Source organism: Acomys minous (assembly GCF_964271855.1).
Source record: "Acomys minous genome assembly, chromosome: 5".
In the NCBI taxonomy this organism is placed as follows: Eukaryota; Metazoa; Chordata; class Mammalia; order Rodentia; family Muridae; genus Acomys; species Acomys minous.
Window position 1 is genome coordinate 38218787 of NC_140494.1, and position 23638 is coordinate 38242424.

Sequence of the window (23638 nt, forward strand, 5' to 3'; positions counted from 1 at the left end):
AACCCTTGATTTTTATATAGGCCTGTGAAATAATTTTTCCCAAGGTGACCTATCATTTGAAAAAGTTTAACAACCAGTTAATTAACCAGGGCCAGATTGTTAGATCAGATGTAGCAGGGGAGACAGGAGCAGTAGACTTTCACAAAGCCTTTCTTTCCCCTTACGTCCTTTTTACGTTGTGTGTTATATGGCTAGGATGCAATTTAATCTGATAAGGTCTGTGACACATCCAAGGGAAATGCTAGTGAGTGAGCCTGTGGATGTCCTGCCTCTTAGGGTATGGTAAATTTAACACCTTTAGTTCTAGCATTCTATTAAATATAATTACAGCTGATTTTTTAAAAAATTTATATTATATATTAAACATGCTAAGTTTATTTTAAACTTGTTTGAAGTATGTATTTTAGCATACTTAGCATATATAGAAGATTATAGAATAAGAGTATTTATTAGCCTCTCCTTCCCATTTTATTTCTGTAAATAAATTTCATTTGTACTTAGCATGACTAAAACCACAATCTTTGGTACATTAGAGACATTTAGTCATTTATAAGTTACTGACTGTTAAATTTTAGGCTTTAGTTGCCATTGTTTTAGCTGTTTACATAAGCTAGTAATCTCAAGTTTGAGGTTACTTTTTAGGATCCGTATCAATAACAAAGTAAGAACTGCATATACAATGGTTCATTATAGGCAATCACGTGTCCATCCCTCAGCTGAATGACTGAATGAGTTTCTGTGACATGACAGTTAGAATCATCCGAGAAGCACTGTTATGAACTTAAAGGAAACAATACAGTCTTTATTCTGGAACCAAATATGACTGACTGACAATGTATTTTGTTAGCTTTTCCTGGGAGACAAACACTAATGTCTATTCAACCCGGGTTAGCACCAATGTGGACCATTTTACTAAATCCCACCTGTAGAGAAATGAGTTTAATGGAGCTTCTGACCTACTCAGAGGCAACAACGACAGGAGCTTGGGTGACACAACAGGGAAAACAACAGTAACTATACCACAGCCCAGACCTCCGATTCAGGCCACCCAAAGGACCAAGTTACAACATGGTAACAGTTTCACAGAACATTTATAGTTACAGAGAAAAGAAACTCATCCATCAATGCAAGATTCAAATACACTGGTTGAAGACACTGGTGAGGAGGTTACGGTAGTATGCGCTGTGGATTCATTTGAGTTAGACAAGGTCCGAATTGTTAGGAAAGAATTTACCACACTGCACACATTTACGGCGTTTGTATTGGGAATGAATCATTTGACGTCTTTTAAGGGCTGAAGAGGTGTGAACTGTTTAAGACCGTGGTAGCATTTTTCTGCAGTATGGACTGTCATGTGTCGACTTAGGTTATAACCGTTAACAAAGGCTTTGCTGCATTCCCCACACTTGTGCGGATTGTCTTCTAAGTGAATTTTTTGATGCCGTCTAAGGCATTTAACGGAGGAAAAACACTTGCCACAGTTTTCACAGTTGTAGGACTTGTCTCTAGTGTGAATTATCTTATGTCTCTTAAGGGATGAGTAATAATGAAAGGTTCTGCGACATTTGTCGCACCTGTATGGTTCCTCTCCAGGGTGAATTGTTTGATGTTCCTGAAGGCTTGCAGAACAAGAAAACCTTCTGTCACATTTTGCACACTTGTAGGGATTGTCCTCGGAATGGTTCGTCTGATGTCGTCTAAGGGATGAAGATGAGCAAAAACACCTGCCGCACTCTGCACACTTGTAGGGATTGTCTTCAGAGTGAATTTTTTGATGCCTTAAAAGACTGGAAAATAAGGAAAAACATCTGCAACACTGTTCACACTTGTAGGGTTTTTCTCCAGTATGGGCCGTCTTGTGTAGTCTAAGGGCTGAGTAATAACGGAAGGCTTTTGTGCATTCCTCACACTTGTATAGTTTCTTTCCAATATGAATTTGTTCATGTTCCTGAAGGTGTGGAGAACAGGAAAATCTTTTGCCACATTTTTCATGGTTGTAGGGATTTTCTGTATAATGAACTCTTTGATGTTGCTTAAGGAATGAAGGCTCAGAAAAGGATTTTCCGCATTTTTCACACTTGTAGGGTCTCTCTCCAGAATGAATTCTTTGATGTTGCTTCAGCATGGAAGGGTAGTAAAATGATCTGCCACATTCTTCACACTTGTAGGTTTTTTCATCAGTATGATTTTTCTGGTGTATAAAAAGTGATGAGCGCGTACTGAACGCCTTGTGGCACTCTTTACACTTGTAGGGTTTTTCTCCAGTATGAAGTCTCTGGTGTATAGAAAAGGTTTTATGAGAACTAAGGGCCTTGCCACACTCTTCACACTTGTAGGGTTTCTGCCCTGTAAGAGTTCTTTGGCGTTGAACAAGGAATGATTTACAATCAGTGGCCTTGATGTAATAGTTATGATCACTGGGTGTTGTTGCTGTTGAGGCAAAGTTGAGATATGAACAAAAGTTAAGCAATATCTCTATACTTATAAGGCTTGTCTTCAAAAATGGAGACATTTACCCATACACATTGAAGCATCAATGAGAAACTACTGTATACTTCAATACCAAAATGCACTGAGCATAATTCAGAAGTAGAATATGTGGAAACAATCCATCCTTCTACTGGAGTCAGAGCACAACCAAACAGAACACAGAAGAGATGGCATATTATTCAAAGCTAAACAGCTAAAGAAGTTGCAAGGGCATTTTACTAGATAAGCCCACCAAGCAATATAGATGTTATATGGCCAGAGAGTCAGGAAATTATAAAGTAGCCAAACCTGGAAATGAAAATTAATTGTGATTGTGTGAGGTAGGATGAACATCAAAATATTCAAATTTTTTGTAGTTGTTTGGGGTTTTGTTGTGGTGGTGGTTTTATTTATTTATTTATTTATTTATTTATTTATTTATTTGAGACACGGTTGTTTTATTTTTTTTTTTTTTTTGAGACAGGGTTTCTCTGTGCAGCCCTGTCTGTCCTGGAACTCTCTCTGTAGACCAGGCTGGCCTTGAACTCACAGAGATCCAACAAAGATTTCAGCAAAGTTTTATAACCAGCTGATTTTCAGGGCCATGCCATTAGACCTGGGACAGGACAGAAGGAAATTTTGATATCTATGATATGTTGCCTCAAGATAATTTCTGTTAATCATGGGTGAACCTGAATTTTACTATTATGACTTAATATCTTTCAGGTATATATTTTTTAGTCATCAATATAAAACATAAAATATTGTCCCAAATCCTTAGGCTATATTATTTAATCTTGGTGTGGACAGTCTACTTGTTATACAACATATCTTTTGTACCTTCCAAAATAAAATTCTACATTTAGGATAAAATTTGCATATTTTGAGCTGGGCATGGTGGCACATGTCTTTAATTCCAGCACTCAGGAGGCAGAAGAGGAGGAACCTTAGCCACACCTGCCCATTTCCCTTGCCCAGGTGATGGCCTTTTATTAATTAGCATCAAAATACATCAGACCAACCTCCTACAGGTTACCAGGCATGGAGAGACAGAGAGAATCTTGGGAAGAAGGGAGACTGGAGAAGAGTTGGAAGAAGTTCGTGCCATCATGGGTTAGGTGGAGAAGAAGCACATGGCTGGCATGGATGGAGAATTTGGCCCAGATGAAGAACATTAGCAAGAATATGGAATTATGAATGAGAGGTAGCTTGATAGAAATTATTAGAAGCAGATGGCATGGGATAAGGCTATTTTAAAATATAACAGGTGTCTGTGTCTTGATTGATTGCTAGTGGGTTAGAAAATACTGTCATAATAATAATTTAGGTCTGATAATAAACATTATTAGGCCGTACGGGTAAATGAACAACAACAAGTGGCGCTCAACATGGGGCAATTCTTAGGCCCATTGGTAAATTTAACCATAACAAAACCCAGTCACGCTCACCTCAGTGTAGCGATCTTTCTGGCATGAGCCTGCTCTCAACTCCACCAAATAAAGGACTCTCAGTCTGACCAGCACTGAGTGGATTGCCCTGAGTCTTACATTACAATGGAGACCCAACACAGAGAAAAGACTTGGAGGTCACTGTTAACACAAGCACAGCTCACTGTTGGGGAAACACAAAGCCTAAGACTTAAACCACCATAAGTGCTTGAGAGATGTGCTTCTGTGACCACAAAGACAGGAAGGAGAGACCTAAAGAATTACTCCCTTATCATGGTTCAAGGCACATGGGAAAGCCTGGCTTTATGTGGGGGTCTTTCATTGCAACTCTGTCCTCTGACCCCCTCATTCTACACACCTGGAGGCACAGTGGAGGCTGCTTGTCTCGTCCCGTCCCAAGGCCCTTGACTTTGCTCCAGAAATGTGACCAGCTGTGGCTTAGATACAGCAAGACCTGTTTTAGGAAAGAGAACAAAACTGTTTGAGTGCTCTTCTACTGGGAATTGACACGACCCTTTGTGGGAAAGATTAAACTTTGTCACAGGTGAAAACAGTCTTGGCGGGCTTTACCCTTGGGGCACACCATGAATACCTTGTGAGAGACTGTTTGGAGCCTTCCTGGGCTTGAAATTCAGGAAGCCTACCTGGGAACCCCACCGTGGCTATTGTTTTCCTAATTGACCCTCGAAGGGAGGAGGAGACCGCCCTTTGCATGTGACTGGGAAGAGGGTGAGAGAAAAACAACAGGTTGAGAGAAGGAGGAGAGAGCGCGGAGAGAGAGGAAGGGACCGGACCAGCTCGTGGGACTGAGACACCTAAGGACCCGTCCTGCCGAACGGATTCCAGGAGGTTTTAATCTTCTGTCCCTTTAACCTTTTTTTTTCCTTCTTGTATATGCTAGTTGGGTTGTATAATAAAGTTTAATTGTTAATAAACAGAGCCAACAACCCTTCCAGGACAGTGTTTATAAGGGAAGAGATGATGCAATGATTGCAGACAATTAGTTCCTTACATGGTTTCTGTTGGGACCATTATAATATGTGAGGGAATTTACAATGCCCAGGTTTTGAGTTTCATTTGAAGGAAAAACATTAAGACTGAATTGTGAACATTTTTCATTAACACGAGTGCTCCATGCCTCATGCCATTGAACAACTAACAGTTCCACTAGTGTGAAAGATGCATGCTTCCAACAGACAGGCTAAACACACAAGCGGAAAAACAACGAAATGGTTCTAAGCTATACAGCAACCTGCCTCACTTTTCTTAAAATAAACAATGTGAAGCTCGCTGGTGAAAAGCACAGCCTCCCATGAGATAATGTAAGTAGCGAGGAAAGTACACGTTGAGGGAGAAATAAAGATTCACTGTAGATGCGCTCCTCACCCAGGAACACAAGGTGGCTGTAAGTCTCCAGCATCACATCCCTGTACAGACTCCACTGAGCAGGCTCCAGGCATTCCCACTCTTCCGGAGAGAAATCAATGGCCACATCCCAGAAGGACAGCATTTCCTGAAACAAAGACCAATAAATGGTACCACACTTTTGAGTTATTAAAACAGTTAACAGCAATATCAATACCAAGATGCATTGGGCTGGCTAGTTCGCCTGTCAAGTTGACACTATCTAGGGCCATTAGAGAAGAGAGAAGCATCATTGAGAAAATGTTTCCCTAAACTGCCCTATAGGGAAGTCTATGGGACATTTTCATAATCAGTGACTGATATGATACAGCGCAGCACACTATGGGTAATGCCGGCCCTAGGCAGGTGGGTCGCTATGTACAGGGAAGCATACTGAACAAGCCATGGGAAGCAAGCCAGGAAGCACTGTTCCTCTCTGGACTGTGCTCCACTTCCTGCCTCCAGGTTCCTGCCTTGACTTCACTAAGAAATGAACTGTAACCTGAAGCTGTCAGCTGAAATGAACCCTCTCGTCTCCAAGTTGCCTTTCCTCGTGGTCTGTATCATAGCAATAGAAACCCTAACATGGGCATCATGCGCTTGAGGACACAAATCTAAATTCTGCCCAGCATGAAAGAGAGCAAGAAGTGTTTCTTACACTGGTGAGTAATAGTCCTCAGACACAACAAAGGAACTCACATGAGCCACACTGGACCCATCTTCAAGGAAAGACAAAGTAAAAAGCTCCTACACAGCCGTGTGGATACTATTCCTTTAAGACAGATGAAATGTGAGTAAACACATCTACAGAAGAACATGCATTCAGTGTCACATGCTTGTGTTACATGCCACACATGTACATTCTCACAGGAGAAACTTACGGTGAGAGAGAAGGTACCTGTCGACACTTAATATACACAATCATAAGTGTGAAGTGAAACTAAAATACAGATTCTGATATTGTGCTTCTGGCTGTTGTCTGCGTTTCTGGGTTTTTACAGAGTTGACAAGGGACAGAAGATGGATCAGGCACAGGGTAGAACAAGTATGGAAGAACTCACAGAAAAAATATCATGTGAGTATCTAGACCAATTTAAAAATCAGCAAGTAAAGGACTAACAGCACTGTTTGATTTAAAACACAACAGACCTTACTCTGATGTTTTTATCATTTCCATTTCCATGAGTTCACTGACAGGTATTGATATTTGTCATATCTGTAAAGTGTGGTTTGCACGAATGACACGTGTGCATTGGTGTGCTGTATATGTGAAAAAACATAATGGCTGATGCTACCACTTTCTTATTTCAAAACTTTCTAACTTAAGGATTTGTTGTTTTGTTTTGTTTTGTTTTTTTGTATCTCATTGAGTAAAGTCTCAGAATGACAAAACAGCCATACATTATTTCCTTTTAGTAATACATGAAAATACTAACAATGTATGTATTACTGTGGTATTTCTGTAATAATTGCTTGAGTAAGCTTTGGACTGGCTTTCTCTGTTTTGCTATGCTCACCTCCCCAAACACTATCTTCCAGGCTTCTGACATGTACCCCACTTGGTCCTTGCACACATTCAGCATTCCGGACAACAGTACCGGGAACCTCATCCTTCTAGTCCACCGTCCCAGCACATTCACTGCCCAGGGAGTCCGCAAGCCTTTGCTTCCTGTTGTCTCTAGACCTATTATACCTCCGTGTTTTTTTTTAAAAGTCACAAGTCTGTCCTCTAACATATCAAGGAAACCATGTGGTATTTTCTCTGTGTGCAGGTAGTGAATTCTGTTGTCACATTGCATTTTGTCATATATACTCACAAGTTACAATACTGTGATTGTTTTTATGAAAAGTTGTCCCACTTAAGTGTAATTACATCATTTCCTCCTCTCCTTATTCCAAGGCCTTTCATGTACCCCAGCATTCCATCCCAAATATAGGTGGTGTTCTTCCTTAATAGTGTCACATATGTGACATACGAACATACACTCCAGAAGCGGTCCACAACGTGCAGGAATTGTGGTGTCGATGCATCCATTGGATCAAGACACAAGGTCATAGTTCTTTGCGTTTTCGTCAGTTTTGGTTTTCTGTAACGTTCTCTGTGCTACAGCGAGAAGCACTTTGCACTTCCAGGAGGATACACACACACAGCTTTACGGAACTATAGTTGGGATGGTTTAGTCAAGTGGCATTAGGATGTTCTCTAAGATTCAAGATCTAGCATGTGATCTATGTGTCCAACTATGACGGATGTCCTCTTGGGCCACTTTTAAGTCCAATTATACAGCTGCTGCTAATGTCAAGATGTGAGTGTCACTGCTGCATGTTTAGAGATAGCATGCCACACTATCCATTGCTGTGGGTCACTAGTGGAACAGTAAAACAGGAGTATTTGTTGCTTCTCTCCCTTGGAAAGGAGCACCTTCCACTACTATGACAACTCATCACTAGGCAGGAGACCTTCATGACAGATCTGACTCCACTTCCCCGAGGCTTTTGTCTCAGGTGCATAGTCTTTTCAGCACTGGGAGGAGGTGTCTTTACAAGATTTTTGGTGCAAATGAAATACATCCTCTATAAAGAATGACTCTTTATAAGCCAGGCGCAGTGCAGTGGCTCACACCTAGCATCCCCACACTCAGAGAGACAGATATAGGTGGATCTCTGTCAGTTTAAAGCCAGCCTGGTCTACCAAAAACAATAACATACAAAACAACAACAACAACAACAACCCCCAAAACAAAACAAAATAAACCCAACAGGACAACCAAACAAAAACAATGACTCTTTATAAAGAACAAAGTTAAGCAGCAATGAGGAAGCCAACGGATCTCCCTGTCACAGGTAGAGTGAAGAAAAGTGGCAAAGAGAACACCCAGTAATTTCTGAACAGAAAAGCAATCATACTGGCCCAAAAGCTTATTTGTACCCCGTAGAGCATATTCCAGTTTTACCAGGAAATAGAAAAACAACAGCAAAAACTCTGATTCACTGTTTTTTACCTATGAGATTGTCAACAGCAGGGAGAAGGTGGGAAATGACAGGAGTCCAGAGCAGAGTGGAGATGGAAACATTACCCTCTGAGAGAACTAGAGCAGGTCCCCAATCTCCTGGGGATGCTGTGGGTGGTGGGTGGTACATCTGTGAACAGAATAGTATCTGGTAAGGACATTAGCCAATACAATTAATGGCCAACATTTTAAGAGAACTTGATACTGGCAAAATTCCTTTTCTATGGAGGAGAAATGCAAATAAGGTCAGTATAAGGCAGGCAAAGTGCCACTCATTAATACTTGCTACATATTCTGACTATAATTGGGAGGTGGACATCTGTACTTCACTTGAGTGGAGGCTGGTCCCAGAAGCAAGCCCAGAGTAACAGAAGAGACAGAGTAGAAGTTATAAGGCATCTTGCGTCTCCATGTCAGTGTCTCTCAGAGATAGCTTTTCAAAGAAGTCAGACAAAATTGAAAATTGGAAGATTGGAAATCAGAGCACCAGCAAGTGAAGGGTATGCCATAAAGACGTGGTACTTGCACTGTCATCCATCTGACTTAATTTTTATATAGATACAGCAAAGAAGAGAACAGCGGAATGCTGTGCAGACTTGAAGAGAATTGTCAGGGCCACCAGACACCTTTCAGCTCAAGATATGTCACTGAGATGTGACTGCATGTGAGAATGACTAAGGAGGACACTATGACAGACACGTTCACAACAGAAAATGACAACACAATGAAACCCTGTGCTGCTCAGGTTTACTCCTTGCATACGCGTTTGACTCCTGATCAAATCTGTTGTAATTTCTCTCCATGGCCTCTGACGTAAACACACACACCGGCAGGGTCTGAATGTCGTCACCTGGCACACCTCCTCTCCACAGTTCTCCAGATCTGACATGTCTGACACAGCAGGGCTCATGCCTGCAATGTAACAAGTAACTGCTTCCCTCATGCTCACACTAGAACACAACGAAAGAAGCCTGGGAGCAGCGAGAGGACCACACACCAAGGGGAGCTGGACTCACACCGTGGAAGAGGATGGAACCCCACATTAGCAGTTGGCTTCACTGGCTGGAGATGGCGGTACCCACGGGAGGGACAGGGAGGAAGTAGTTTTGTGCTGACTGTAAGAAGCATCTGCACACGGCTGGACAGGGACAGGGAAGGCATCCCAGCTGCAGCTGCAGCAGAAGACAGGAATGCAAACCACCGTGGCCTGCATTCATCAGGAACTGCAGAAAGGAGCTGAAGAATAATGGAGTCTCGGGGGAGATATGAAAGCAGCAAACTGGAAGAAATCGGTGAGACCAAAGGAAAGCATCGCCAGGTCATGACAGTAGCTAATCCAGATTATTATCCAAAAGGAATGAATGTTCACTTAAGTAATTCAAGGGAAAGAGAATTCTTCCTCACACTGTTTATTCAATCAAGTATGTAATCGTCAGAATGTAATGTCTTTAACAAAAGTATGTTAGTGAAAAAAGTTTATACTACACATGGAGTGAGACAAATTAAGGACAGATAGTTTGTAAGTCAGCAAAGTGTTGATTGCATAGATCTGTCTTCTGATCATTCTAAGACTGAAATGAACCATAGCAAGCATTTCTCATGTCTACCAAACATGTTTAAATGTTTTGTGACACACACTCAGGCAGCCTAGGCTGGCGTTGAATTTGCTTTGTAGCAAGGAAGGACCAGAGTTCTGCCCCATCTCACAGATGCAGATGACAGGGATGCACCTCAGAGTAAGGCTGCAGTTTCTTTTCTATCACGTGATTACACACAGATCTGTGTGTTCTTACCCATCCTACTGACCTGACACAAAGCCTGGCACCCCCAAACAAGGCCATGGTGAGCTTATCACCTGCTCCTAGACCAGCTCAAGAATTTCAATGCCAGATCAGAGCATACTGACACTCCCTGGTTGAGGTGTTGCTAGCCTTCAACCCCAGCACTAGGGAGGCAGAGGCAGGAAGATCTCTTGTGAACTCCTGGTCAGTCTAAGTCTACAAAGTGAGTTGTACAGTTAAGAGAAATACTGTTTCAAAAAACAAAAACAAAAACAAAACGACATTCTGACACAATAATTCAAACCAAAATAGGGATGGAGGCCTTTTCTAAGGTGAAGCTGAGTTCAGATTCCCCAGCAGAGGGCCTCTCAGCTGTGTGTGTGTTTTCCCCTAGCCAAGCAGTTCAGTGAGCTCCCAGGACCTCCTCAGGATCAGGTAGTCAGCTGACCACCACTGGCTGGCAATCCTGGACTAGCACTGTCATTTATCTACCCCCCACAACCAGGCAGCTCTGGTTCCCAGAAGCCTCAAGGCGGACTCGGGCTGCATACAGCTTCTGAGGAAACCCTCATTAAGGGCACACTCCCATCCCCCTGCCCCCAACCCCGACCTGCCATCTCATGTGTCCCAGCCACTGCAGCACAGCACCTCCCAGCAGCTTCTTCTGCCCTCCCACCCAGCCGAGGGGCCAGCCTCCCTCGAAGACTGACACCCACACCCCGCACCCCGCACAGTGCAACAGGCTGCGCTCGTCCCTGGACCAACCTCCATGCCAGAGACTCGACAGGAAAGCATGGCATAAAAGAACACCAACTTTGAGGAAGCGAGGTAGGGATTGCCTGGACGGCTGTGATGTCATAATATCCGGACTACATTTCCCAGAAGTCTGTGCGAAAGAATTCCCGGAACCCAGGTAGGGCAATTTCTACCGTTTAAATTTGTCCTGGAAACCCTCAGTATAGTATGAGAGGAAAAAGCCTAGTCTTCAGTGCAGTTATGAGGAGTCAGGATCCTTTTTACTCCCATTTTACAACAAGTGACTTATGAATATGGAAAAAATATCGTGCTGACTCAGTCGCATGTTAAAATAAGGAAGCAATACACTAATATGGGAAAGAAAATTATCTTAAAATTCATTAATTTCTTTTAACTCCAAGTGGCTCTTGTTGCCTCTTTGGTTCTCGTGCTCACTCAGAATGTCCTGCTTGAGATGGCACCAAACCTCTGACAAAATACAAAATATTTGTCCAGTACAATACCTAATGGCCTTCAATTTCTGCACACTTGACACTGTTTTACTCAATACTTGTCCTTATCTCAACATCGTGTCTGTCACCTATTGCTGAAATACAGTCCCTATGTCATTGTTAATCTCACTCACACTCAGTGGGTCACAGGAATTTGCTGGATGTTGCTGGATGTCACTAAGGGTTGTTACCTTACAGGAACCCAGTGCAAGGTGAGCAGGCCAGAAGTGTGCTGCTTTCTTGTGCTCATGTCCTGAGGTAACAGAGGCAGGACTTGTGCACCTATGGCAGGGACAGTGGCTGCAGGAGCCTCCTGAGTAGGAGAGTCAGTGTTGGCAAGGGCGGAGCTTCCACTCTGCACTTCTTTGCCATTCTGAGACCCCAGGCATCAAGAAAACTAACCAGCCATGGAGGTCAGGGCTCAACCTCAGGGTGGACAGGGGTTGGGGGCCCTGTTTTCCTTTCTAGAGGGCACCCTACCTGTTTGCCTCTCAAGTTAGAGAAGCTTTGCTGCATCCTAATGCCTGCTAGGTCTCTGGGCTGCTTTCCCTAGCTGACAGGGTATTCCCTGTATCCCCAAGATTCCTTAGCCTTATGTGGTCTGCCTTGGTTTCTGCTCCAACAAGCCTGGATACTCTGGGGTTTGTTTCAACTTTTCCATTACGGAAAACAGTTGTCTTTTGGGTCTGGGTGACAGTACACATCTATGAACATGCACTGTTTCAGCAAACTGTGAGGGTTATGGTTCCCCACATATTCTGTCCTGAGGTCAGTGGCCCTGACTCTGAGACAGGGAAGATAGATCAACCATCAACGAAGAAAAAACAAGACAAAACACTATGATTATGTACAGCTAACAGACGTCTATGTAGAACAGAGACCACAATTTTTTTTTTTTAATCTCTTGGACTAAAGGTGTTTGGAATAAAGGCTGGTGATACATATTGAGGACAAGATAGAAGTTCTGTCTTAAATCTCTCAGCAATACTTACAGCATCCTAGGTTTATCAGGACTCCCTCATAAACCTCAGCAAAACTGTAAGGTGTTGTAAGCATAACTTTAATAAGGATTATGACAAAAAACACTGACTCAAATATAGAGCAAACCTGATCTTACTTCCGGGTGCCATATATCAGCGACTTCATTTAGAGAACGCCTTTCTACACACCAGCCATTGTTATTGATAAGGATGAGATTTGAGCCTGAAGCTCAGACTCTTCCTTTGCAATCTACTCTAGAGGTTTATTCATTTCCCCCACGTTACCTCCAATGTGTATATGAGGTATACATGTTAAGTAACTACTTGTTTTTATAAATCAATCAGCTCTAGAAGGCATGTCACGTGTTATCGTTGTACATTTGTACCCACCTAGCTCATCTGGCTGGTGTACACCTTGCCTCACTTTAATAACAATGGATAAGAAGGAACCAAATCAGCGGTGACAACTGTGTATACAGAAGGGAGGACAAGGAGAGTGAGGAGGCCACTGCTCGTCTTTCCTCTGTTGTACTTATGGCAAAGCGGAGTGGAAGATACACAGGAGTCTGGCTGCAGCTCATCTCTGGGGAGCATCTTATTTCTCTACCTCAATGTTCCACTGATGCAGGACTCCATATGCTCAGCATCCGAGCCCTTCTGGGGATCTCCTCTCGCTCCCTCGTGATGACTCCCTGGTAAGATGGGGTCCCTCTGTAAACTTCATGACAGCCAGAGGCATGTGCTGTAATCACTGCTAAAACAGGTCAAGTTTGGATAGGTCCCAAGCAGGCAGCATATGTTAGCGGATATTTCTGGAACACAATACAGTGTGGTAGCTCTACTCTGTTCTGTTCTAACCTTCCCCATTTTCAACTCTGTTGCTGCACGCCCTCACCACCTCACTTGTCTCTTCCTATTTTGTGGGTGTTTTCTTCTCTTTCTATGGCACCAAATGCACTTACTGCCTCTTTTAGTTGTAGAACCATTTGCTGGGATGTGAAAGCTGCTCAGAGTGGCTATCTTCTCCAAGAACCATCAGTTGTGAGGCACCAGGGTAAGGCATGCTGAGACCCTCACACAGTCATGCATGTGGAATGGCTGGCTTTAGCTTGTGCAAGTCTTTTCCAATAGTTGGCAGTCAGTGTGTTTCTGCAGGCAACAGTCCTGACATCCCCAGCAAACAGCATTTCACCAGACATCCACTACATCTTGATTTTGCAATCTTTCTACGCTGTCTCCATCTGTGACCCACGGGGCTACTAGTTACAACCCAGGTGTCCCATTTAGATCAGTGTCCTCCAGAGGCTGTTATTCTCTGCACTTGGATCCATTGTCAGTCTGTGTATTACTTTACGCCATGGTACCATATGTAGTATGTGCCACAACTGCCAATGCCCTCCAGTAGAGAGGAAGGTTCAGAATTGGTAAATGAAATAACCAGGCGGAAAGTCACAAGTCACCATGATTATTATGTTAATTAAGAGTGTATCTGGCCAAGTGTGAGCTCCATTCTCACTATGGCATTTAGTAAGGAGGCAAGGGAAGGTAGAGATTTCAAAGTCAAAAAGCTACACAGCTTAACGTTGGTGTTTTGAGATCTATTTTTCACTGCACTTTTTCATAGAAAGGAAGTAAGGACCCTTCAGTCTGTGAAATGTTATACAAGACATTTCTCAGGAGCGATTTTGTGGATATGGACTTCTCCTTGGTACGCACTGTGAAGGGCAGGCATGTGGTCGCTTGCCAGTGAAACAAGTCATCTCCCGCTGGTCCTGAAGAGCAACGAGCAAGTAAATCACACTGCAAATTACTTAGTTCTTTCAGCAAAATGGGGGGCACGCATTGGCGTCGGAGGGGGGCGGGGAGAGGGAAAGGGCGCTGCTGCAGGTCCATGGGTCCTAGGCTGCCGCCTCACGGGGCTGCTCCGTGTGCGCCCGGGCATGGTATGCCAGTGTGCCAACAAAAGTTTTTCAGACTCAATTTTTCTGTGTAGCTATCGCTGCCCTGGACTCAGTTTGTAGACCAGGCTGGCTTCGAACTCACAGAGATCTGCCTGCCACTCCCTCCCAAAGTGCTGCGCTCATAGGTGTGCAGCACTGCGCCTGGCCTCAATTGAAAAAGGTTAAACACCAGTTCCCACCAGGCCTGGGGGCGCAGACCTTTAATAGCAAGACTCAGGAGGCAAAAGCAGGAGGATCTCTGTGGGCTGGAGGTCAGCCTAGTCTATAAAGTGAGTCCAGGACAGCCAGGACTGTTACACAGAGAAATTCTGTCTCAAACTCCCCACTCCCACCCCATGAAAAAAATTAATCGGGGCCTGACCACTGGACCAGATGGAGCAGAGTTTATAAACTCTCAATTCAGAGCCCAGTCCTGAGGAACTGCTTTGATGAGCCCTGTAGGAAGCTTCTTCCTCAACACTGCCCTGAGAACAACCGGAATTAGGACAGAATGACCCCTATCTCCAATGTCCCCAAATAAATTGCTCCAGCTTCTGCCATGTGCACATGTTAGTGTCCAGGGTTTCAATGGGAACAGGGCTGAAAAGCAGGTTCCATCTTCTCTGGAGAGAAGGTCTGGTTAGACATTTACCGGCCAGGGTTCTTTCTCCTCAGGCTGTGCTGTTTTCTTAGCTGTGTGTTCACTCCGCTGGATGGCACCTGCAGCTTGGTGTTTAAATGAGTGCCCAGAGCTCAACCTGCTGGGCTGACTGGCCTTGTGCAGGTGAGCCTCTCTCTGATAGTAAAAATCTTTCCTGGGTCTCCATGCAGTATCACACATTGGTCTCTCATCCTGGACCTGGCTTTGCGAGGAGGAGGAAAACTGAACCTCAGGGGAGGGCATGGCCAATGCAACTGTGCTGCAGGCCCTGTCCCAGTCGTGTGGTGGTTGGAGACAAAGATGCGCTGCTCACAGCATCCTAATATTTCACAGCGCCAGCCATTCCAAGCAGAAAAATTGGCATGTGCACGTCTGTTACTTGAGAGGTTTAGGCTGAGTGCACAGACTCCTGCACTGAGCAAGTGAATCCATCCCAGTGTCATGTAAACATGGAGTACTTCCTCTTCCCTAGGGGTAAGGAGGAAGTTTTCCTGAGCAGGCCAACAAGCTGACTGAGACAAGCAGCAGGTGACCAGTAGGTGGTCTTTTCCTGTGAGAATTTAACACATTGATCTCTAGCACTCTATTTCCCAAACCAGTTTTTTTCAATACAGACATGATTCTGAATATTATTCATATTAAGCAGTTTACTTTAAACTTGTTTTAAGGTGCATGTTTACGATGTACTTTAAAAACATATTCAGAAGACTGTAGAAGGAGATATAAATTGGTCACTCCTTCCAATATTGTCTCTGTAAATAACTTTCATTTGTACTTAGAATAACTATAAATATATTTTTGAAGCACATTAGAGACATTTAGTCATTTATAAGGTAACTGATCATTTAAAAGTGTTTTAATTGCCCTTCTTTTAACAGCTTACAGTAAGTTAGGAAACTCAAGTTTGAGATGTCTTTTGGAAATATGCAAAAATAGTAAAGTAAGAACTGCATATACACTGATTTGTACAGGTCGATTAGTTATCTGATAACCAAATCCATCCTGTATGCTCAGTGGGTGCATGTGGTTTTCTCCTCTTTGCAGTGTGGATTATTGTTTTTATTACAACAATGTTGTGTTTTATATATATATATTTTTTTTTTTTTTTCTGAACTTGAAGGGAATTAAAGACTCTTTATTCTGGAACCAAATATGACTGACAGTGTGTTCTGTTTCCTCGGGAGACAAACACTAATGCCCATTCACCCTAGATTGTCAGAGACTGAGAAAACATAATGAACAGTAAATAATAAAAATTAAAAGGGAAATAATATAAAAAAAATCAGGAAAGAATTCATGACCTAGAGAATTGAAGTACAACATATAGAATTATCCATTTGGTTCTTTAATATGGTTAAAAGATTTCTTTACAGGATGTAAAGTAAGTAAACAATTTAAAAAGATATTTCTTCAACTAGTCATACTACCCAAAGATAGAGAGACAGAGAGTGTGAGTGTGAGTGTGAGTGTGAGTGTGAGAGAGACAAAGTACCAAGACAAACCATGGAGAGAACCTACAACCACAGTGAGGGGCACACGAACTTGTTCCAGTTGACTCCAAGGATTCCAGAACTTCTTAAGGAAATATTTTTTGTAAACTTATATATTCCAAGAAATTAGAAACTTTACACGAAAACAGATATATTTCTAGAAATATACATGACAATGAAAAAAGCAAAATATAAAACAAAACAAAACAACAACCAAAACTGGACAGACCTATAACAATAAGGAGATTGAATCAGTAATTAAAGCACAAAGTAAAGTCTGGGCCCAGATGGAATTACTGCTAAATTCTTGGAAACATTCAAGGAAGATCTAACACCAACACTTCTCTAATTCTTCCAGAAGATAGAAAGTGAAAACCGGCACCAAACTCCATCCATGTAGCCTGTATAACCCTCATATTAAAACTAGAGAAATGCATCCACATCCACATACCCAACCCATATTGTGAACGAGTGGCGATTAAAAGACTAGACACACATCTAAATTCACAATTATACATTGTCTTAGTTAAGGTTTTACTGCTGTGAAGAGACACCATGACCACATCAACTCTTATAAAGGAAGCATTTAATTAGGGCTGGTTTACAGTTTCAGAGGTTTAGTCCCTTATCCTCATGGCAGGAAGCATGGCAGCATGCAGGCAGCCATAGTGCTGAAGAGGCCACAACTTCTACATCTTGATGTACAGGCAGCGACTCTGTGACACACTGGGCATAGCTTGAGTATCTAAGACCTCAAAGCCCACCCCCAGGTAACACACATTCTCCTACGAGGCCACTCCTCTTAACAATGCCACTCCCATAGGTCATATATTCAAACAAGTGCATTTAAGGGGCCCATACTTACTCAAACCACCACACACATCAAGTCCAAGGTGTTGCCTTCCTTGAGATGTAAGGCTGAATTGCCATATGCAAAACCATACATATTTTATGTATGTATGAATGTATATGTATGTATGTATGTATGTATGTATGTATGTATGTATGTATATCCTAGACATTAAAACAGAAAATTTAAGGGCTAGAGAGATGGCTCAGAGGTTAAGAGCACTCTCGTACTCTTCCAGAGGTCCTGAGTTCAATTCCCAGCAACCATATGGTGGCACACAAGCATCTATAATGTGATCTGATGCCCTCTTCTACCATGCAGGTGTACATGTAGGCAGAGCATAATTTAAATAAATAAATAAATAAATCTTTTTTACAAATCAGAAAATTTCAAAACACATTTGTTATAAGTCTGAATGAAACTAGAAATAGATGGAGCATATGTAATATATAATAAAGGTTGTGCATAAAACGCAAATCCCATGGACAACCGTCAATAAATGGAGATGGAAAAAAATTCATGCAAACACTTGCCATGTGACAAGGTTGTTATCTGTACTAATTTTCAAAACTGTACTCGAATTCTTTGTTTCTCTATTGAGGTTTAAGACAGGGTATCTCTACATAGCCCTGGCTGTCCTGGAACTCACTATGTAGACCAGGATAAACACAAACACACAGGGACCTGCCTGCCTCTACTTTAAGAACACTGCAATAAGAGTACGCACTAGCACACCTGGCTGTACTAAAATTCCTCCATAGAGAAAGAAGAAAATAAAAGGATATGAAAGGGACAGAAGTTGGAAAGGAAGAAGACAAACATTCTTAATTGCAAATATCAAGAATCTGTACTTAAAAGAGCCCATAAGCTCTTACCAACACTTCTGAGTCTGATAGTTGCCATAGTTTGTAAAACCAATTTATAAAGACCATTAACTTTAATTGCACTATCATCTACTTCTGAGAAAGTAATCAGGAGACAGAGCACATTCAGAAGAGTCTAAGAAATAAAAACCAAAAAAGTAGAAATATCTAGAAATACACCTATGCTGGGACATAAAATATTTATACTAATAAAAATTTAAAATACCGAAAACATTACCTAAGAAAGGCAATAGATTACAGAGACAAACATGTTCTTAGATTACAGATCTCATATTGTAGAAAGGGCTACATTACTAAAACTGTATACTCAATGCAATCCACATAAAAATTCTAATGAAACCATCATAGAACATGGGGAAAATACATGGGAACACAAAAGACCAGAAATAATCATTGATGTATAGTTCCTAACATCAAAATTGCACCACAGGCCCATAGTGAAAAGGACTGCATGGGACATGTATAAAGACAAACATATAGGCCAACATAATGCAATCTAAGAACAAGAGATAAACACTAAAGCAATGGACATGTAATTTTGGTCAAAAGTGTCAAAACCAGGAACTAGAATTGACAGCCCTTTCAACAAATACTATTGAGAAGACTCGATGGTAAACACCTAATCCTACAGCTCCAGTTGAACCTGAGGGGCTTCTGATGAAATGTCGTTGACTCCAAAGACCTTAGGGAGAGCCACACATCCTGCTGTGCTTGCTGGACACACATCCTCTTCTCCTGGCTACACCTGAGTGATTGGCAGGATTGTGGTGTCTACAATGACGTCTTTCAACCACATCAAACATACCATGTTAACCGCAAGCAATGCCCCATGTTTATGTATATTCTGTATTAATAGTGTGTGTCTACTATACTGCAATAGATCCACTACTACCTAAGTTATATGGAAATACTCTGCAAAACTATTTCCGTGTACACAGCACTTTAAACTAAATGATAGCTAATTTGCTTCTATGATGTTTAAACACAAGAAAAGATCCTTCCGGTGTCATTATATGCAGAAGGAAATTCTACAATATGAATCACTCATAGGGTTGATCTTAAGGCTTTTTCACGCTATTAATCTGTAAGGCTTCTAAATCAAACAAATGTTCTGATACTAAGGTGTGAAGAATAATCAATTTCTCCTGTCACCTGAGTTTGCTATTTTCATTCAAGCCTACGTTTCTCCTGTTGAGTTTGGAACAATCGCTCAACACATAGCTGCTCTCTAATTTCACAGGTTCCTCTCCAGTATGGAAAAATCTGGTTAAATTAGGGAAAAGTTATAAAAATTATTTGTCATATTCTTTGTGTCTGCAGGGCTTGCCTGCAGTGTTCAGGAGTGGAGCTGGACGTGAAAAAGGCCTTGTGACAGTGACTTTTATAGGCCACCTGATGGTGACAGCTGAGGCATGAAGAAGACTGATAAGCCTCCCATATTCATTGCTGTCCTAGATTGATTTCTGTTGGACTGATTAAATGGCAGGCCTAAAAACAATGTGGGGGAAAGAATCAGTTAATTTCAAATTTTGAGTTACTGTTCCTCATCCAGGAAAGCCAGGACAGGAAGCGATGTGGAAACCATGCAGGGAATACTGCAATCAAGAACACCTGTTAGGGCGGTGCTGGTTATCCTGGCTGGCTTCTCCTACTGCATGCAAAAATAAAATAAAAAATGCCCCAACACAAGTTTATAAGCGAGTAACAAATTGAGTCAGATAATGCTGGGCTCCCTGGGGGATATAGACAGCTAACAAGGTCATCTGCACCTGCAGGGTTTGTCACCTGCAGCAGTTCTTTGGCGTTGATGAAGACTTGATGTACTATTCAAGGCTTAGGGACAGTGTCCGTATGCGGAGAGTGTCTCTGCAGTGTCAAGTCTCTGGGGATAGTTAAGGTGTGAAGAACAGGTAGAGAACATGCCACATTGATTGCTTCTGTAGGCTTCCTCATAAGAGTGTATTATCTGATGCTTATCCCGGCATGGGGAATAGCTCAACCCTGGTTCTTTTCTGTATGGGTAGGGTTTCTCTCAAGTGCATAGTACTGAGGTTGAACCAGGACTGACTGATAACTGAAACCTTCACCACATCTTTCACATTACAATGTTGATGGTCAGGTAAAGATCGTTGTTATTTAAGATACAAAGAAACACTAGAAGCTGGTCAGTCCCTTCATGTTTGACTGGCTGGTGACACACTTGCCCTTCTTCACATGTGTGGCTTCTCTACTCAGTGCATTTATGTGTGCTCTGTGAGATCTCAGTGACCAGCATAGGCGTTACCACATTCTGCACACTTGGAGTTGCTATCCAGAATGAACTATTTGGTGTCTTTTAAGTATAAACTTTTTTTTTACGACCTTTACAAGATTTCTCTAGAAAATGAACTGTCTCGTGATGAGAATGGATGATTAACAAAGGCGTTGCCACATTTCCCACACTGCTAGGCCTTCTCTTTAGAATGAATTGTTTTATGTGTCTTAAGGTATGAGGAGCATGCAAATCCTTTGCCACACTCCTCACACTTGTATGGCTTCTCTCCAGTGTGAACAAACTTGTGCCGTTTAAGTGTATACAGCTTAGTAAAAGCTTTGCCACATTCCCCACACTTGTAGGAGTTGAATTCAGAATGAATTCTTTGATGTTTTCTAAGGACTGAAGAAGAGGAAAATCTTTTGGCACACGTGTCACACTTGTACGGTTTCTCTCCAGTGTGAGCTATCTTGTGCTCAGTAAGAACAGAGGGCTTAATAAAACCCTTCCCACACAGGTCACACTTGTAGGGTTTCTCTCCAGTGTGGACTGTCCTGTGTATCTTAAGGGTTGTATTTCTACTAAAGGATTTGTGACATTCCTCACACTTGTATGGTTTCTCTCCAGTATGAATTCTTTGGTGTCTTTTAAGGTCTAAAATAGAGTAAAACATTTTTCCACATTCATCACATTTACAGGATTTCTCCCCGGTATGACGTAATTTGTGCACAGAAAGGTAGGAGAGAGTAGAAAAGATTTTTCCACATTCCTCACATCTGTGTGGTTTCTTATTGGTGTGAGTTCTCTTGTGTATAGAAAGTGCTCGGCGAGTACAAAAATCCTTGCCACATTCTTCACATTTAAAGGTTTTCTCTTGACAATTAATTCTTTTGTGTCTATTCAGTTTTGAGGTAGAGGCAAACATTTTGCCACACTCTTCACACTTGTGGCATTTCTCTCCACCATGAACTATTTTGTGGCGAATCAGGGAAGAATTTGTAGGAAAGGCTTTTCCACAGACTTCACACTTGTACAGTTTCTCTTGATAATGAAGTCTTCTATGTTTCTTCAGTTTTGAAGCAGAATAAAACATCTTCCCACATTCTTCGCACTGATAAGATTTCACTCCAGTATGACTCAGTTTGTGCTCAACCAAGGAAGCATTGCAAGTAAAGGCTTTCCCACATTCTGCACACTTGTATGGTTTCTCTCCAGAATGAACAAGCTTGTGCTGAGTAAGAGAATAAAGCCTAGAAAAGGCTTTGCCACATTCCCCACACTTGTAGGGATTGTCTTCAGAGTGAATTAATTGGTGTCTCCTATGGGCTAAAGAAGAAGAAAAACATCTGCCACACACCTCACACTTGAAGGGTTTCTCTCCAGAGTGAACTTGGTTGTGTTTGTTACAGCTTTCAGCAGGAGAAATTGCTTTGCCATGTTCTTCACACTTGTAGGGGTTCGCTCTACAATAAACTCTTTGATGTTTCTTAAGGAAGGAAGGGTCATAAAAAGCTCTGCCACATTTTTCACACTTGTAGGGTCTCTCTCTAGAATGAATTCTTTGGTGTTGCTTCAGCATTGAAGGGTAGTAAAATGATCTGCCACATTCTTCACACCTGTAGGTTTTTTCATCAGTATGATTTTTCTGGTGTATAAAAAGTGATGAGCGAGTTATGAATGCTTTATAACACACTTTACACTTGTAGGGTTTTTCTCCACTATGAAGTCTCCGGTGTATAAAAAGCGTTTTATGAGACCTGAGGGCCTTACCGCATTCTTCACACTTGTAGGGTTTTTCTCCAGTATGAAGTCTCCGGTGTATAGAAAGTGTTTTATGAGAACTAAGGGCCTTACCGCATTCTTCACACTTGTAGGGTTTCTCCCCTTTATGAATTCTCTGGCGTGAGTTATGATGAATATCCTTGCTGTATTCACTACAATTATTATGTCTTGTTCCTGTTCAACGAAAGTTGAGATATGATAAAAAACTAAGCAGTGTTCTCATATTTCGAATGCTTATTCTTAAGATGGAGTCACTCACTCAGGCATACTTTACCATAAATCAGAAAGTACAGGGTATTTTAACACTATATAAAGTAACCATAATTTACAAAACAGAGTAGGTAGACACAATCTATACTGTTGTTTCAAAGAATGAAAATCCCAACTGTTCTATTTAACCAATAAAGGCTCAGATGCCAGTTGCGGGGGTGAAAACCTGCTAGCTTAGACAGGCAGAGAAAGCACCCAGCTGGCCTTTCTACTCACCTCATGTCACGATGGAAAAAGCCCCAAAAGATGACATCCCAAGAGGAAAAGGCCAAACAACCCAAGGTCAAAGGCTTGCTAGCTCATCGCTCAAGAGCCCAGAAGCCTCCTTCTACTTCTACACATTGTCTTAAATGCCCTTTAACTCAAACTACTTGTTACTCTTTAATTCCTGTCAGCTGGTTTCGTGCTCTGCCTCTTGACCTATGGTTAACTTTATTAAATCCTGTTTACAGAAAGTTCTTAGAGTAAAGGTGTGTGTCAGGGCTCAAGCATGCCAAAGAAGAAACAGGTTTTTACAGTTCACAATCTCAGGGCTCAATAAGGGATTGAATATCCTGCAACATTTCTTTTTTTGTCTAAATAAAAGACTTTTTCTTTAGCAACAATAAATTATGTACCATCTGGTAAAAAAGACAAAAAACATTCACAATATCTAGTCCACATGTATTAGCAACCTTAAAGAAAGTTTTCTACTATCCTATCTTGGTGAGTCCAAAGTTCTATACCTAAATTACTTTGCATCAATAACTAGTATTACCAATCAAAAAAACAACATCTTTTTAGACCTAAAACACCTTTTTAAATCTAAAAAAATTTAAGCTTTAATTGTGAGACTATAACTATTTAGTCTTCAAACACATCAGAGTAGCGATAAGGATAAATATTATCTAAACAAATAGGAACTGCAGAGCAAGCAGCCTCCAAAACTACAGAAATGAAAAAAATACAGCTTGCTAACTGGACAGTCAACCAAGACATCTCTGTAACATCAGAGCATCATCTTCAGCCTTCCGACTCAGAATATCTGACCAGCGTTTCTGTGAAGCAGGTGCTTTGAAGGACTTGTCTACCTCATCCTTGCAAAGCTTGGCAGTCGATATTTCTGCATCCAGTTTGTCCAATATTCTGTCTACAGTAGAAGCACTGTCAATACTTGCCTGGTGGCTA

The 23638-nt window shown here is 41.8% G+C and overlaps 2 protein-coding genes across 2 annotated transcripts in view; both read right to left on the minus strand.

Annotated features, from left to right (window-relative positions):
• Window positions 1-773: 773 nt before the first annotated feature.
• LOC311598066 (uncharacterized protein) lies at window positions 774-11000 on the minus strand. Its single transcript, XM_084782873.1, has 4 exons — window positions 10879-11000; window positions 5304-5430; window positions 4276-4371; window positions 774-2430 (listed from the first exon to the last, which is right to left on the minus strand). Exons 1-4 carry the CDS (start codon window positions 10906-10908, stop codon window positions 1274-1276), a joined length of 1410 nt encoding a protein of 469 aa, XP_084638999.1. The 5' UTR covers window positions 10909-11000; the 3' UTR covers window positions 774-1273.
• Window positions 11001-14042: 3042 nt separating this feature from the next.
• LOC311598056 (uncharacterized protein) overlaps window positions 14043-23638 on the minus strand; it is a 39421-nt gene continuing 29825 nt past the window's right edge. The window contains exon 6 of the mRNA XM_084782855.1: window positions 14043-22375. Within this exon, the coding sequence (XP_084638981.1) occupies window positions 20610-22375 (1766 nt within the window). The 3' untranslated portion in view covers window positions 14043-20609. The remainder of the gene's footprint in view (window positions 22376-23638) is intronic.

Coding starts and splice junctions, on each gene's coding strand:
- LOC311598066 (XM_084782873.1), bottom strand. CDS start 10,908: ATGCTTTCCTGTCGAGTCTCTGGCATGGAG. Junction 4,372..5,303: donor CAGCCACCTTGTGTTCCTGG/GTGAGGAGCGCA, acceptor TTCCTAAAACAG/GTCTTGCTGTATCTAAGCCA. Junction 2,431..4,275: donor AGCCTCCACTGTGCCTCCAG/GTGTGTAGAATG, acceptor TTGCCTCAACAG/CAACAACACCCAGTGATCAT.